Source organism: Gekko japonicus, unplaced genomic scaffold, assembly GCF_001447785.1.
Source record: "Gekko japonicus isolate JY-2015 unplaced genomic scaffold, Gekko_japonicus_V1.1 scaffold2857, whole genome shotgun sequence".
NCBI lineage: Eukaryota > Metazoa > Chordata > Lepidosauria > Squamata > Gekkonidae > Gekko > Gekko japonicus.
In genome coordinates, this window is record NW_015163692.1 from 66,372 (window position 1) to 81,529 (window position 15,158).

General features: G+C 52.9%; 1 protein-coding gene across 1 annotated transcript in view; it reads left to right on the forward strand.

Moving 5' to 3' along the window:
• Window positions 1-13,283, forward strand: part of LOC107107483 (H-2 class II histocompatibility antigen, E-S beta chain-like) — a 17,085-nt gene extending 3,802 nt beyond the window's left edge. Inside the window, exons 3-7 of the mRNA XM_015407790.1 lie at window positions 1,991-2,272; window positions 8,262-8,543; window positions 9,926-10,039; window positions 10,933-10,956; window positions 12,783-13,283. Of these exons, the coding sequence (XP_015263276.1) occupies window positions 1,991-2,272; window positions 8,262-8,543; window positions 9,926-10,039; window positions 10,933-10,956; window positions 12,783-12,796 (716 nt within the window). The 3' untranslated portion in view covers window positions 12,797-13,283. The remainder of the gene's footprint in view (window positions 1-1,990; window positions 2,273-8,261; window positions 8,544-9,925; window positions 10,040-10,932; window positions 10,957-12,782) is intronic.
• Window positions 13,284-15,158: the final 1,875 nt, after the last annotated feature.

The following is a 15,158-nucleotide window of genomic DNA, read 5'->3' on the forward strand; positions in this document are numbered from 1 at the left end:
AATCTCCTGTGGGGGTCTCTGTAGGCAGAGCTATGTCCAACCACTCTCCCAGCAAAGTTTGAGTCAGAGTGTACCCTTTTGTGTGCAAGCACACTTCCACTGTATTGGGAAGAAGTGTGCTTGGACACGAACGCTTATACTTTGAATCAAACTTTGCCGGGATATTCAGCGTGCAAAGACGTGAGCCTCCAGCACACACCTGGCCTTCACCAACATGGCTGCCCTCCTGACTCTGGATCACCCAAAGCTAGAAAACAATGTTGCAGGAAGAAGATAATGAACAGTGCCACAGACGATGCCCCTCGCCCCTCTGGAAAAGCATCCTCTCGAAACATTCCCTTTGACCTTTTCTGTGGAATGATAGAAGTGCTGCGAACCCTCCAGCCCACCAGGTGGGGCTGCAACGGAGAAGGCTCCGGTAGGCACAGTCGTGGAGCTCCAGGGGTCATTTTGTAGACAAAGAGGTGCAGGAGCTCATTAGCATAACTTATTATTGAGAGGGGGACAGCTGTGGAATTCATCCCCCTCCCAAACTCATCCATTCGCCTGTCTCTTTCTGAATTTATAGTCCAGCAGCACCCTGAAGACCAACAAAGTTTTATTCTGGGTACAAGCTTTCGTGTGCACGGACAAAGAAGGATCCGAAGAAGTGTGCGTGTGTAACTGCTACTTAATTCAGGGAGCAATATCAAATAAATACTTTTTTTTCTTTTTAATTAAAGAACGGAGAGAGGTCACGTCTAGGACAGTGCGGTCCCACCTAAGTTGTGACACTTGCTTTTTATGACACTAACAATAGCCAGACGTCAAAAGACATAGTCCTTGGAGAAAGCAAATACAACCAGAATCCACATGCAACCATTCAAGCCTGTTGTGTCTGAGCAGACCCTAACCCTAACCACCGGGCTTTTGGTTGAGGCAGCGGGCATAAACCCCCTTCTGGCCAGCCCCATCAGTGGCCTGGATCCCTGAAGGCCTTAATATTTGAATGCCATCTTAGCCGCCGAATCGGGCTCGGAGCTTCATCTACAGGCCACCATCTTGCTCTGACTGAATGCTTGATAACACCACTGAGCATTTTATTTTGATAATGGTTGTTTTTATGTGTTTCATTGTTTTGTATTGTTTTTGTTGTATATGACTTCTTTATTCTGTGTTTAATTGTATTCACCTTGGCATATGTGCCTCATCTGTTAGCCTCCCTGAGCCCGTTCTGCGGAGGGTGGGGTATAAATCCAAAAATAAATTAAAAAATAACTAAATATAGTGGCACGTGGTGCCCTATTGTGAGCCGCCCTGAGCCTGTTCGCGGGGAGGACGGGGTAGAAATATAATAATTAAAATAAATAAATAAAATAAAATAAACCACTTTGATACCTGGTTTCCACGAGGGTTGACATGGTTTTTACTAGAGTTGACATGGGACCTCAGAGTAATCTTATTTTATACTGTTATTCTTAATCTGGTTTTAATCCTACTGCATTTTATATTGTTGGAACCTGCCCTGAGCCCGCAGGGAGGGAGGGATATGAATCCAAACAAATACATAAATAAAGTGTGCTTGGCACAAAAGCTTTTGCTTCCAATCAAACTTTGTTGGCCTTCAAGGTTCCCCTGGGCTCAAGCTTCGTGCTTGACTCCGTCCTGCACGCGTCTCCTCCCAGAATCAAACGGGGCTGGCCTCCGAGGGGCCCACCCGACGCTCCCTCTAAACTGTGGAGTCTTGTGGGCAAAAATCCCACTTGGTGCGCTCCTGGCATTAGCGTTGTGAGCGAGCGATTGGGCTGCGGCATCGCTTAGTCGGCTCTGGAGCCCCATCCATCCTTCCTGAGCGGAGACAGAAACGTGTGAGCCGGGGGCTGAAAAACGGTGAGCTGGCTCACACTAGCTCCGCTTAGAGGGAACACTGGTGCGCCACGGCCAGTTGGGGGGAGAGGGAGGGCCCCCGGAGTGACTCGCTTCTCCCCCCGCCCCGTCTCTGTCCCCGCAGCCGCCCACTTCCTGGCCCAGGACAAGCACGAGTGCCGCTTCGCCGACGGGACTCGCGGGGAGGTCCGCTTCATGTACAGGTACATCTACGGGCGGGAGGAGATCGCGCGCTTCGACAGCCGCCGCGGAGAGTACGAGGCCCTCACCCCGCTGGGCGAGCCCGACGCCCGATACTGGAACAGCCAGAAGGAGCTCCTGGACTACATGCGGGCCGGGGTGGAGCGCTTCTGCCGCTACAACTACGGGGTCGAAGAGAGCGACGGCATCACCCTCACCAGGAAGGGTGAGCGCGGGCTGGGGGGCGTGGGTGTCTGAAGGGGAGCCAGGCGGGGGGGGGGGCTTTCCCCTCCCCATCCACAGCGGCGACGCGGCGGGGGGCGGCAGAGGTAGAAGCCGGACCCTCGTAGGACCCCAAACACCCCCCCCCTTTTCTGAAACAAAACGCGGCTCAGGGAGGGACGAAAGGAAGCGCGGCTTTGGGGGGGGGTGATTCCCAAGGGGGGGGGACCTTGGCGGCCAGAGGAGGGAGTGAATTGGGACGGGGACCAGGCGACAACCCTCCCACCCCCACTCCCGGCAATTTTCCCTCCCTCCGCGGTGGGTTCCCCCCCCCTCCGACATTTTGTTCCCTTCCGCGACTGCGCAGCCCCCAAGTCACCTGGTCTTCTGCTTTGCCTTTTCAAAGACCGCCGGTCCCTCCCTTTGTCCCGGAGATACAATTTGGCATCTACCCCCCCAGCCCTGGAACCAGGGCTCCCGCTAAGCTGAGTTCCTGTGAGCCAGCTCACAGTTCTTTAGCCTCCAGCTCACACACATTTTTGTCTCTGCTCAGGAAGGATGTGGCTCCAGAGCAAACTAATTTAGGCAGCAGTAGCCAAATCGCCCGCTCACAACTTGAATGCCAGGAGCTCACAAATTAGAAGTTTTGTTCACTAAACTCCACAGCTTAGAGGGAGCGTTGCCTGGAATCCCACTGAAGAATGAGGCGCCCTCTTGGGTTGGACCCCTTCCAAGGGCCCTGGAGAGGATGCCAAACTCAAACCAAACTGAAGATTTAATTTAAATGACAGGGGGAGGTCAGGGGGAATGAGGAGTTGTTAACTTTGAGGCAAAAATCCGGGGTTGTACAGATGGTGATTCTTTATATAGAGCTAATGAAGATTATTTCCTTTGTTATTGAATTCCTAGTATCAAGAGGGTTCCCCCCCACCTGTGTTTTCCAAACACTACAATGCTTCTCAATAGATTTCCCTGTTCCTCCTCCTAATTCCTTGAGTCTGGTACCCTTCCTTCGATACCTAACTCCCTTCCTTTTAATCCCAGTTTTCTCTCTAGCTCTTGAGGTGTCCCCCAAGCAGTTTCCCTTCACAAGGGGTCAGGAGACAAGATGATCTTGACAGTATGGGAAACTGGCGAAAACAAAGAAACTTTCGATCAGACCCGTGGCTACAGTGGGGGATTTCGGGGCCTGCCCCCCTGACTTCCTGTCATGGCCCTGCGACTTGCTTTTAGCCCAGTCCCCCAGCTCTCTGGCAAGATGCAGTGGCCGCCCCAAACTCCCCCTGCACTTCCAGGGCCGCCGGTCCTCCTTGCCTTCCCCCTTTCTCTGGGCCACTCCTCACCCCCACCTCCATGACTTGGCCTGACTCCATCCTGGCATGGATACCCGGGGGTGGCCTGGGGGCTTGGAGCTGCAGAGAGAGAGAGAGAAGCCAGGCCAGTGCTCTTTTTATCCTCCCTGGCCCGCTGTGGTCCAGGAAGTGGTGGACAGACTGAGTCCCCTCCCACTCTGGGTCCCATGGCCACCAGCCAACTCCTCCCTTCCCAAGCTGGGGGAAGCCGGTGCTTTCTCTCCCCACCCTCATCCCGGCAGCAACCTCCGGAGCATCTTTTCTGCACTGGGGGAAGGCAAACAGGCTGGCTGGCAGCTGGGGTGGGTGGAGGGGAGTGCCAGGGAGCAGGAAGAGGAGAAGAAGAGATTGGGTTTATACCCCACCCTTCACTACCCAAAGGGGTCTCAGAGCGGCCTACAAACTCCTTTCCCTTCTCCTCCCCACAACAGACATCCTGTGATGTAGGTGGGGCTGAGAGAGCTCTTTCGAGAGCTGCCCTTTCAAGGACAGCTCTGACAGAACTATGGCTTGCCCAAGGCCATCCAGCAGGTGCATGTGGAGGAGTGGGGAATCAAACCCGGTTCTCCCAGATCAGAGTCAGCGCACTTAACCACGACACCAAACTGGCACAAGATGCCCAAGCTCAAGGAAGGCCAAGCCGACAGCCAGGCAGAGGGCACCGAGAAGCCAGCAGTTAAATTATTTTTAATCAAATCAGCCAGTACCCCAGTGCCCCCAAGGAATTAAAATGCCCCCCGACTTAGAAATTCATGGCTACGGGCCTGCTTTCAATGGGGATGAATGTAAACTCTTGGCAGTAGCATGTGCAAAATGGATCTTGGGGTCTTAGTAGACCATCCACTGAACAGGAGTCAGCAGTGTGATGCAGTAGCTAAAAAGGCAAATATGATTTTGGGCTGCATCAACAGAAGTACAGTGTCCAGATCACGCGAAGTGATGGTATCACTTTTCTCTGGGTAGACCCCCTCACCTAGAGCATTGTGATCAGTTTTGGGCACCACAATTTAAGAAGGCTATAAGGCTAATGTTGTACATTCATCTTTTATAATTGAGCTTAAGACCTTTGGTCATAGAAGCCAATAAATATAAATACGTAAAAAAATAAGTAAGAAGGCTATAAACAAGCTGGAAAGTGTCCAGAGGGGGGCAACGAAGATGATGAGGGGTCTGGAGACCAAGTCCTCTGAGGAAAGGCGGAAGGAGATGGGTAGGTTTAGCCTGGAAAGGAGATGACTGAGCAGTGATACGATCACCATCTTCAAGTACTTGAAGGACTGTCATAATAGGAGATGGTACAAAGTTGTTTTCTGTCGCCCCAGAAGGTCGGGCAAGAACCAACGGGTTGAAATTAAATCAGAAGAGTTTTCGGCTAAACATCAGGAGGAACTTCCTGACAGAGCGGTTCCTCAGTGGAACAGGCTTCCTCGGGAGGTGGTGGGCTCTCCTCCTGTGGAGGTTTTCAAACAGAGGCTAGATGGCCACCTGACAGCAGTGCTGATTCTGGGAACTCGGGCAGATCATGAGAGGGAGGGCAGGAAGGGTTGCCTCAGTGCTTGGTTCTCGTGGCCCTTTCTTATGCGCCCAGGGAAAGGTTGATCGCCACTGTGGGGTCAGGAAGCAATTTTTCTCCAGGCCAGTTTGGCTGGAGATCCTGGAGGTTTTTTGCTATCTTCTGGGCAGAACAGGGGTGACTGGGTGTTTGTGTGTGGGGGGGTATTTGTGAATTTCCTGCATTGTGCAGGGGGTTGGACTAGATGACCCTGGAGATCCCTTCCAACTCTGCGACTCTATCGTTCATTGATCTCTATTTCCCAGAGATAACTCTCCCTGTTTAACTGGGCAGAGATTCTTATTTCCCTAGAAGAGGTCTCTCCTTCCCTTTGGCCTGAATGGGAGTCTCATCTCACTGCCCGACAACCCAGCCAGGTCTCGCTCCCAGTTCTCATGTCTGTGTGAAGCAAACCGCTTCCAGCACAGGCTCAGACTCTGTTCTTCCACTCAGTTCTTCCTCAGAGCAGATAGTCAACAGTGAAGGTACAGGATCGTCTCTCTTCACGCAAACCAGGGGAGGAATTTTATTAGCTGGGTGCTGAGAGAGAGGGAAATAGAATATTTGGAGAAATCCCTAGCTGGAGCCGCCCAATCAGAATGCTTGGAGTCGCCTGACACTCAAAGCTCTCCATTCTTGTGGACGTTTAACTCTTCACCTCTTGAGTCCTGTTTTAAGGGCTGCCCATCACAGATGTCCACAGGAATAAACAGCTTTAAAGGGGGATTAGATAGATTCATGGAGGATAAGTCTATCAATGGCTAATAGCCATGGTGACTGAGGGGAACCTCTACATTCAGAGGCACTCAATCTCTGCATCCCAGAGCCAGGAGGCAACATCAGGGGAAGGCCTCAGCTTCTGTGCCCAGCAGTTGGCCATCAGGAAGAACTGGCTGACCACTCTGTGAGACAGGAGGCTGGACTACATGGACCCTCGGTGGCCTGATCCAGCAGAGCTCTTCTTGTGTCCTTATCAAGGGAAGGCCTCAACCTCTGTGTGTGCCCTGTCTTTGGCCATCTGGAGGAACCGGCTGCCCACCGGGTGAGACAAGATGCTGGACTAGAAGGACCCTCACTGGTCTGATCCAGCTTGGCTCTTCTGATGTAGGCCTCAGCCTGTATGCCCAGTTGTTGGTCATCCAGAAGAACTGGTTTACCGTCAGGGCTATTTTTGGGCAGGAACACACAGGAACGGAGTTCCGGCTGGCTTCAGAGTTGGCCACGCCCACTACAGCAAAAACCTCTGCGCATGCATGGCTACAGAGGGAAGGCCAGGAGAGTGACCCCCCGGTAACTCCGAGGTGGGCAGGCCGAGGGGGGGGAGCTGGAAGGCTGGAAGGATCGGGGAGGCATTTAAATGCCTCCCTGTCCCTTCCCCGGCCTGTCGAAGGGAAGCCAAGGGAAGGCATGGGGGTGGCTTAATATGCTAATGAGCTATGCAGTGTGGTATAATATGCTAATGAGTTTCTGCTGTTGGGTGTGGCCTGTTATGCTAATGAGTGCCTGCCCTGTTTACCGCTGTGTGAGGTAGGATGCTGGACTAGGTGGACCCTCGCTGGTCTGATCCGGCAGGGCTCTTCTAATGCTCTTTTGAAGAGCTTGGTTGAAGAGCTTGGTGTCAGTTGGTTTGTAATGCTGGCTTGGAAGGCAGAGATCTTGAAGGGCATTGAGCTCCCCATGTTCAGCGCAGTTCCACTGACCCTTGGAGACTCAGTTACGTGCCTGGGTCCAGCACTACTGCTGGAGAAACAAACTAATGTAGCTGGCACAAACGCCTTCTTCCAGATGGCCCCTTCCCTGGATATGGCTGATCTGGCTACCTGGGTCCATGCCACAGTAACATTGAGACTAGACTACTGTAATGCACTTTCTATGGGTCTCCCCTCAAAGGGAATTCGGAGACTCCAGTTGGTACAGAAGGCCGCAGCTTGGTTATTACTGGGAGCTTGGTGGAGCAGGCATATGACTCCCATTCTGCCAACTGCTGGGCTCAGTTCAAGGGTCTGGCTGTCACATTGAAAGCCCTTCATAGCCCCGGTCCCTCATACCTTCCTATTTGGAGTAAGTAATATCTTCTCTTTAAAAGGATTTCAATCATGCCAAAAGATAAGTATTTCTTACCAGCATTTCCAGTGGTTCCTCAAATTCCCAATTTTTCCATCGGGAAAAAAACCCATCGAAACCGAAAATGACCTTGGATAATTGTTCTTTTTTTCATGCATTTTCTGTGCCTTCTGTGGCAGAGTCAGGGTCTGCAATGAGCCCCAGACCTCTGTTAAACCTCTACGTGACTTTAATTTCTACAGCAAAGTAGAGTTGAATGAATCTTTGGTTCTGTTTCCCAGGAGGCTTCGGGACTCTGCTTGTGCTGTGGACTTCTGGTGGTACCGATAACTCTGTACATGATTTCTGCCTTAGGGGATGTTTATACATTCCAGAAGTTAGTGGTGTCGCTTTCAGAATTAAAATGGATCTGGTATCTGAAACCAGCTTTCTTGACTTCCTGACCCCAGGAGCTTTCTGTGAGCTTCCTGACCCCAGAGATAGAGAAAAGGGGGAGGAATTTGGATCGGTACGTTGGTTCAAATCTAGCCAGTTCAAGTTTGGCCTGTGTCACATTCATGATAGTCATACGTGATAGGTACATCAGCAGCCATAGGTCCAAGAAAGATATATCTATGTGGTAGCAGTAACTGCAAGTTCCCCCCTATCAAAAGGGCCTTCCGGGGAGTTCAGATTGACCCTGCAGGTCAGTTCTGGGAGGCTTCGGGCCCACTGTTATCAGGGAGAGAATGCCGGCCTGGATGGATGGGGGTCTGATCCTGCAAAGCAGCTCCTAGTGTTTGGGAAGAAGGAGGGAGAGAGAGATGCCTTTGTGTGTTTGTGTCTACAGGTTTTATGCAGGGACTGGAAGGTGGATGAGTGGTTTATCGGCTGTGCTGGTGGGTGAGAGTACCCGGGGGGTTGTGTCTTTCGAAATATAGCTGCTGCTGCAGACATGATAGCCTCTCCGTCTTCTTGATCTGTCTGTGCTTCTCTGGTTCTCCTGTGTCTCTGAAGTTCTCTCCCTTTTTCTCTCCCTCCTTCAGATCAGCCCACAGTGAAGATCACCCACACCAAGGCAGGGCCCCTGGCCCACCACAGCCTCCTGCTCTGCACCGCGACAGGATATTACCCCTCGGGGGTTCGTTTCAAGTGGCTGAAGAACGGGCAGGAGCAGACGGAAGGGGTGGGGTACGCGGATGAGGTCCAGAATGGAGACTGGACCTTCCTGAACCAGGCGATGCTGGAGACGGTGCCCCAGCGGGGAGACCTCTACGCCTGCCAGGTGGAGCACAGCAGCCTGAAGGAGCCCATCATCGTGCAGTGGGGTAAGAGACCGGCGGTCTTCCCCGTTTCCCAGGAACCCACAATCCTGCACAGTGGGTGGGAGTCCCAAGGTCCTCTGTCAGCTCTGTGGAGCTCGGAGTTTGAGTGGGCCCAGCAGAGGCTTCCCAGGGAGGATACCGGCTGGAAGGCCTGGTGTCAGATCAAGTGCTGATCCTGCAAAGACATTCTTTTGTGTTTGGCAAGGAAGATGGAACGGAAACAGGAGGGGGAGAGAAGGGCGAAGAAAGGTTTCCGAGGTGTCCCTCAGTCCCCATGGCACATCCTTGCTGTTCACCAGGGATCCCTGAACTGGATTTGTACATCCTCACATTCAATGTTCCCTCTAAGCTGTGGAGTCTTGTGAGCAAAAATTCTATTTTGTGAGCGAAAGTTGGGAGCGAGCGATTTCCTCTGGAGCCATCCCCTTCCTGAGCCAAGACAAAAAAATCTGTGAGCTGGAGGCTAAAAAACTGTGAGCTAGCTCACACTAACTCAGCTTAGAGGGAATTACCCTGAAGACAGAAGAAAGTCTGCATCCGGTGGCACCTTTGAGATCAACAAAGTTTTATTCACGGTATAAACATTTGTTTGCAGGTTCACTTCATCAAGTACTTGCACACGAAAGCTTATACAGTGTGTGGCAAAATGGGGGGCCACCCTCAGCCCTGGGAGACTGAATAGCCGCTCTGTGGCTCACAAGCCCCTGTTTTTGCCTTCCCACCCTGCCTGGTGGGACTATTTCCTTCCTCTGTCGCTGCCACCACTCACTGGCTTGACACCGTCTTCCTAGAGGGACAGTGAGACCCCTCTGGCTGATTCCGCAACCCGGGAAAGTGGATACGTGAATCTTTGGCGCCCCCTGGAGAGTTGGCTACACTCCCTATTTGGGCTCGTTTGGGCCCCCTGGCCTCCCTTTAGCCTCTGGTAACGTGCTGAGCAGGGAGGACTATGTGGTCAAGGCACTACCAGGCTTTCTAACTCAAAAAGATTTATTTAAACTATGTACAAGGTTAGGCACAGAAAATAAACAAGCACAGCAACACAACCTGGGCAGAATATAAATACTATCTAAACGCAGTTCCTCTGTCCCCGACACACACCCTCCCTACCTCTGGAGTTGGTGGCTGCAGGCCAGGATTTGCTTTCCTCCTAAGTTGCCACGAGACCCTCTGGGTGAGCGGTGACTAAAAAAATCTAAGGAACAAACAAGCTTGGGGACCTCACAGCCCAGCCTGGGCTCTGCGAACTGTGAGATCGGAAGGAGGGGTGTGCCGTGCCTTTGCTTACCTCATGGACCAACCCTCCCCTTGTGAGATCTAGAATGTGAGAGGCCCAGCCTGACCCTGAGCCATCTTTTCACACAAATTTCCTTCTCTTTCCTCAGAGCCGCGGTCGTCGAACTCTGCCCAGAGCAAAGTGTGGACGGGGGCTGTGGGGGCCGTGCTCGGGGTGGTCTTTGGGGCTGCCGGAGTCTCCTTCTACCTGAAGACCAGGCGAGGTAAGGAGGTGGGAACGGGTGGCTGGTGTGAGAGAGGGACAACAGCAGGGAAGGCGCTGAAGGGGACTGGGGGGCCCCCCTGCAACCTCCCTCCCACCACCCAGGACTTTCCCAGCTTCCGTTCCCCACTGGGGTCCATCTGAACTGGACCCCCCCCATTAAGAACGAGAGAACTGGTCTTAAGGGTGTAGTGGTGGTCAGTAGTCTCTTTCTTCCCCGGGCTGTTCTGGTTTGGGTTCTGCGTACTTAGCTGGTCTCCTGCTATTACATCAAGGCCTCCCCCCGCCCCCCATCCCAGTAAAAACAAGAAGTGCGCTTAATGGGTACAAAAGAGTGAACTGGGGTGGAATATATTGCAGAATGTGGGACTCTTGTCGGCTTTTTAAAGAATTATCGTAGAGGAGCCACAGACTGAGAACGGGGTCCTTCTGCACGTCTCCAGGGGTCATCTTGAGGACTAGACGCCTGGTCTGGTTTGGCATTCAAGCTGGACTTCTGGGGGAGGCTCTTCGTGCCGATCTTATTTGTCCTGAGTTCTTATAAAGAGGAGACTAGATAGATTCCTGGAGGAGAAGTCTATCAGTGGCTACTAGCCCTGGTGACTGAGGAGAACCTCCACATTCAGAGGCAGTCGGCCTCTGAATCTCAGAGCCAGGAGGCAACATCAGGGGGAGGCCTCAGCCTCTCTGCCCTGATGGTTGGACCTCCAGAGGAACTGGCTGGCCACTGTTGTGTGAGTCAGGAGGCTGGACTAGAGGGACCCTCACTGGTCTGACCCAGCAGGGCTCTTCTGAAATTATTGTGGGGTGGGGGAGTTCATAGTACCGGAAAACCATAGAAATCAGCACCCCTGAAAGGGCTTTGACAGTCTCTCTCTCTCTCTTTCTTCATAGCGGCCCCCACGGTACCTGCTGCAGGTAAGGCCGCCCGTACATCTCCTCCAATAACTTTGTTTTTAATCCTGCCTGGCATGAAGGAACTGGCCAAAGTTTGAAACTGGTCATGCAAAGACAGTGCGGCTTTGCATTTCTTGTGGGCATTCCCTGAACACTTCACGTACAGTATCTCTGTCTTCCTTCCAGCAGCCCTGTGAGGTAGGCCGGTCATGTGATCCCCCTGCCTCGTAGATGGAAGGCGTGGGTGAGAGACTGCCTCGAGGCTGCTTTGGGAGCTCAGGACAGGGTTAAGGTTCAAACCAGCAGCTTCCTCTTTCGGCCATTTTAAGGTCAGGTTTAGGAGAGCTTGTGGACGGAGTTGTCCGTCTCAGGGTAGAAATCCATCTCCTCCACGTGGTCCTTCACCTCCTGCCCCCTCTTCAGCTAGGTGATGCTCACGGGAGGGGGGGGAGAATTCCTTTGCTAGGCAGATGAGCGCATTGGGCTGCCACAGCCCCACCTTCTCCGGGTACACCGTCACCTGTGAGGGGACTCTAAGGGAAGGGAAAGATACACACAGAAGAGTTTCTGTTGCAGGTGTGGGTCCCAGACGGAGGCCCCCTTCCCACCTCCTGAAGGGTCCCAGAGTGAAATCTGCACTCCCTAAAGGGGCAAACCGCCCCACTCCTTAGCTGAACTTTGGGGCCCATGCCCATGTGCAGAGGGGTGCCTGTCTGGATCTGCCTGGCACAGGATCCGCTCTGGAGACCCACCTTCCCCAGAGCAAGAGGGACAACAGGCAGCCTCCACTGGGGAGGATCTCTCAGGTGGAGGGGGAGGGGGAAGGAGACTGGGGGGTTGGGGTCCCCGTGTTGCGATCAGTTGGGACCAGTGTTCCCTCTAAGCTGAGTTAGTGTGAGCTAGCTCACAGTTTTTTAGCCTCCGGCTCACGCATTTTTGTCTCTGCTCAGGAAGGGATGGCTCCAGAGCAAACTGATTTATGCAGCAGCCAAATTGCTCACTCACAACTTTAATGGTAGTCACTCACAAAGTAGAATTTCTGCTCACAAGACTCCACAACTTAGAGGGAACATTGGTTGGGACACTGGGTAGAAACGAGGGGGGGAGAGAGAGATACCATCGTTTGGCAGTAGGCAGAGGGGGAACCCTCCCGTAACTATTTGAGCCGTCAGTTGAGCAGACTGATGAAATCCAAAGTGGCGTAGGGGTTAAAGTGTCAGACTGGGAGTGAGGAGACCCAGGTTCGAATCCCTGCTCCATCCTGGAAGCTCCCTGGGTGACCTCGGGCCGGCCACACACTCTGAGCCTGGCCTACCTCACAGGGTTGTTATGTGGATAAAATGGAGGGTGAGAGAAGGGAGCAGAAAGGTGCTTTGGGTCCGCATTGGGGAGAAACGGGAGGGGATGTAAAAATCTCTCCCAGGGAGCAGTGGGGGCCTTTCCCCAGCCCAGTAGAAGGAGGGCTTGTCATAACATTCCCCATGTACTCCGCTGAGTCCCCCGCCTTCACCACCAGGGAACGGGAGCTGTTGGAACTCTGGCTGCATTCAAAGATGGTTGAAGCTGAGTAAATCTCATTCAGTGTGGCATTGGCTTTCCCTGGGCCAGTCCCATCCGAGTCCGGGAGCCCCCGAGAGACCAAGAAGATTTTCACGGTCGAAGCTTTCTTCTTTTCTGTGCCAGCAGACGGTGCTTTAATTGAAATGTGAAGGAAATCGTTTCGTAAAATGGAGGAGGCCCATAACCTTTCTGGCCTGGTGGGTGAGAATCCCGCCAGACTGCCCAGCTGAGCCTTTCGTTCTGACCTTCTCCAGCCTCTAACCGTCTTTCCCCCTCTTTTCTGACAGGGCTCATCAGTTAGTCCCAACGGCTCCAGACCTCAGATCTGAGAAATGATTTTCTTTAGCAAACGAGATCTTCGCGCCGTTCTACTGATTCCGCCCCCCTCCCCAAAGTTAATTCGTGTCCAGGCAGCATTTTGACGGACTGTCGCTAAAGCTGCTCTTGAGTACTGCTGGGATTGCTGGAAAGGTCACGATTTGGGAAGATGTCTGCAGGAACCATTCCCAGTTTGCATTTTGTCTAATTGAGAAACTGTAATTCACAGAGAGTTGTCTACGTGAGTCTCAGCTGAGCCCAATGAGCCAAGGTCTGTGGAAGCCTCTTGGTTTAGAGTTTATCGCACCCTTCCTCTGTGGGGCTCCGAGCAGATTACAGGGTCATTATCTCTGTTTCCCCCCTACACAACAACCCTGTATGGTAGGGCTGACCTGACCCAGAGGTCCCAGGCTGGCCTGATCTCGTCAGACCTTGGAAGATAAGCAGGGTCAGCCTTGGCTTGTGTTTGGATGGGGGCCCCCCCCCCCAGGAAGTCAGTCCAGGGTCGCTACGCAAAGCCAGGCAATGGCAAACCACCTCTGAATGCCTCCTGCCTTGAAAACCCTTCTGGAGTCTCCATACGTCAGCTGCAGCCTTACACATTAGTCACCAATTTTGACGTATTTCTTTGTTTCACTGTCCATCCGTCCCCCCCCCCCCGGAATTAAAATGGTGACCATATAAAGCTTCCTATTCCTCTTTGGTTCTCACGTCTGTTAAAACACTTTCATTATGTGTCTGCTGATTTGTTGTTCACCCCTCTGTTGATATATATGGACTGATAACCTCCACTTCAATGTGTCTGAGGAAGTGTGCGAGCATACGAAAAGCTATTACCTTGAATAAAACTTTTGTTGGTCTTAAAGTGGCCTCTGGACTCAAACTCTGTTCTACTCTACTGGATCCCCTCTCTGAAAGGGGGGAAATGGTGGCAACTGGGGGGGAGGGGGGGCTTCAACCTTGCAAGGGGCTGGCAGTTTCTGGTCAGACAGCTGCGAGGCATTTTTTGACCCTGTAACTGCCACGGTCCTCCTGAAGTTGGCGGCCAGTTTTGAATCGATTAGATTTGTATTCATAAGAACACAAGAGAAGCCATGTTGGTTTAGGCCAATGACCCTTCCAGTCCAATACTCTGTGTGACACTGTGTCCAAAACCCAGGTGCCACCCCCAGAAGACACAGAGAGTGCCTTTTTTTAAAAAAGGTGCCGGAAACGGGAAATGAAGTTTTCAATCTGTATACTGGAAATGGATGAACTTTTAAACATTTTTAAAAGAATTTTGTTGAAGAGATTCTGGAATCCCATTCCAGAGCGTTCCCCCCAGGAACATCAGGAGAGGGGGTCAGACCAAGGCTCCCTCTAAGCTGTGGAGTCTTGTGAGCAAAAATTCTGCTTTGTGAGCTACTGGCATGAAAGTCGTGAGCGAGCGTTTGGGCTGCTGCATCAATCAGTTTGCTCTGGAGCCACATCTTTCTTGAGCTAAGACAAAAAATCTGTGAGCTGGAGGCTAAAAAACTGTGAGCCAGTTCACACGAACTCAGCTTAGAGGGAACACTGGGCCGGACCAGGGAGGGTCCGTCTGGTCCAGCGTCCCCTCAATGGCCAGCCAGTTCTTCCGGAGGGCCAAAAAGGCAGGGCAACGGAGACCGAGGCCTCCCCTCCCCTGAGGTTGCCTCCTGGCTCTGGGATTCAGAGGTTGGCTGCCCCTGAAGGTGGAGGTTCCCCTCGAGTCACCAGGGCTAGGAGCCACCGAGAGACTGATCCACCATAAACCTCTCTCACCCCCTTTTTAAAGCTGTTGATGCCCGTGGCTGTCTCTATATCCTCTGGCAGCGAATCCCACCTTGGAACCACTCTCTGCATAAAGAAGTCCTTCTGCTCCCTTGAGGCCTGGGGGCTGGGCAGGAGAGGGGGGGGACAGAAGGGGCAGGATCGCCCCCTTTGCCCCGGGCAGTGGGGGCAGGAGAAAGAGGAGGCTGCCTGTGGGAAGGGGGGGCAGGAGCCCCATTGCCTCCCTGAGATCTTCCTTGGGGTTGGACGGCCGGCATTCGGCCAGCCTCTGCTCCCTGGCCTACTTCCCCACTTGGCTTCTTTTGGGTGCAAAGTACACGAATGGAGCCAAACCAAGTGACAGACGGGAGCGCCCCTCTCTGGCCCTGCTTTCCCACCCCTTATGGGAGGCAGTCTCCAAGGGCAGGCCCAGATCGCGGCCTCCCTGGCCTGGCCGCCTCCATTTGGCCCCGGGTGCTCTGCAACCAGAGAGAGGCCCGCCCCTCGCAGGAAAAGCCAAGAGAGGCCCAGCTGGGCCTGAAATGGGACTTTGTTCCTGTTATGTCTTCACTGTA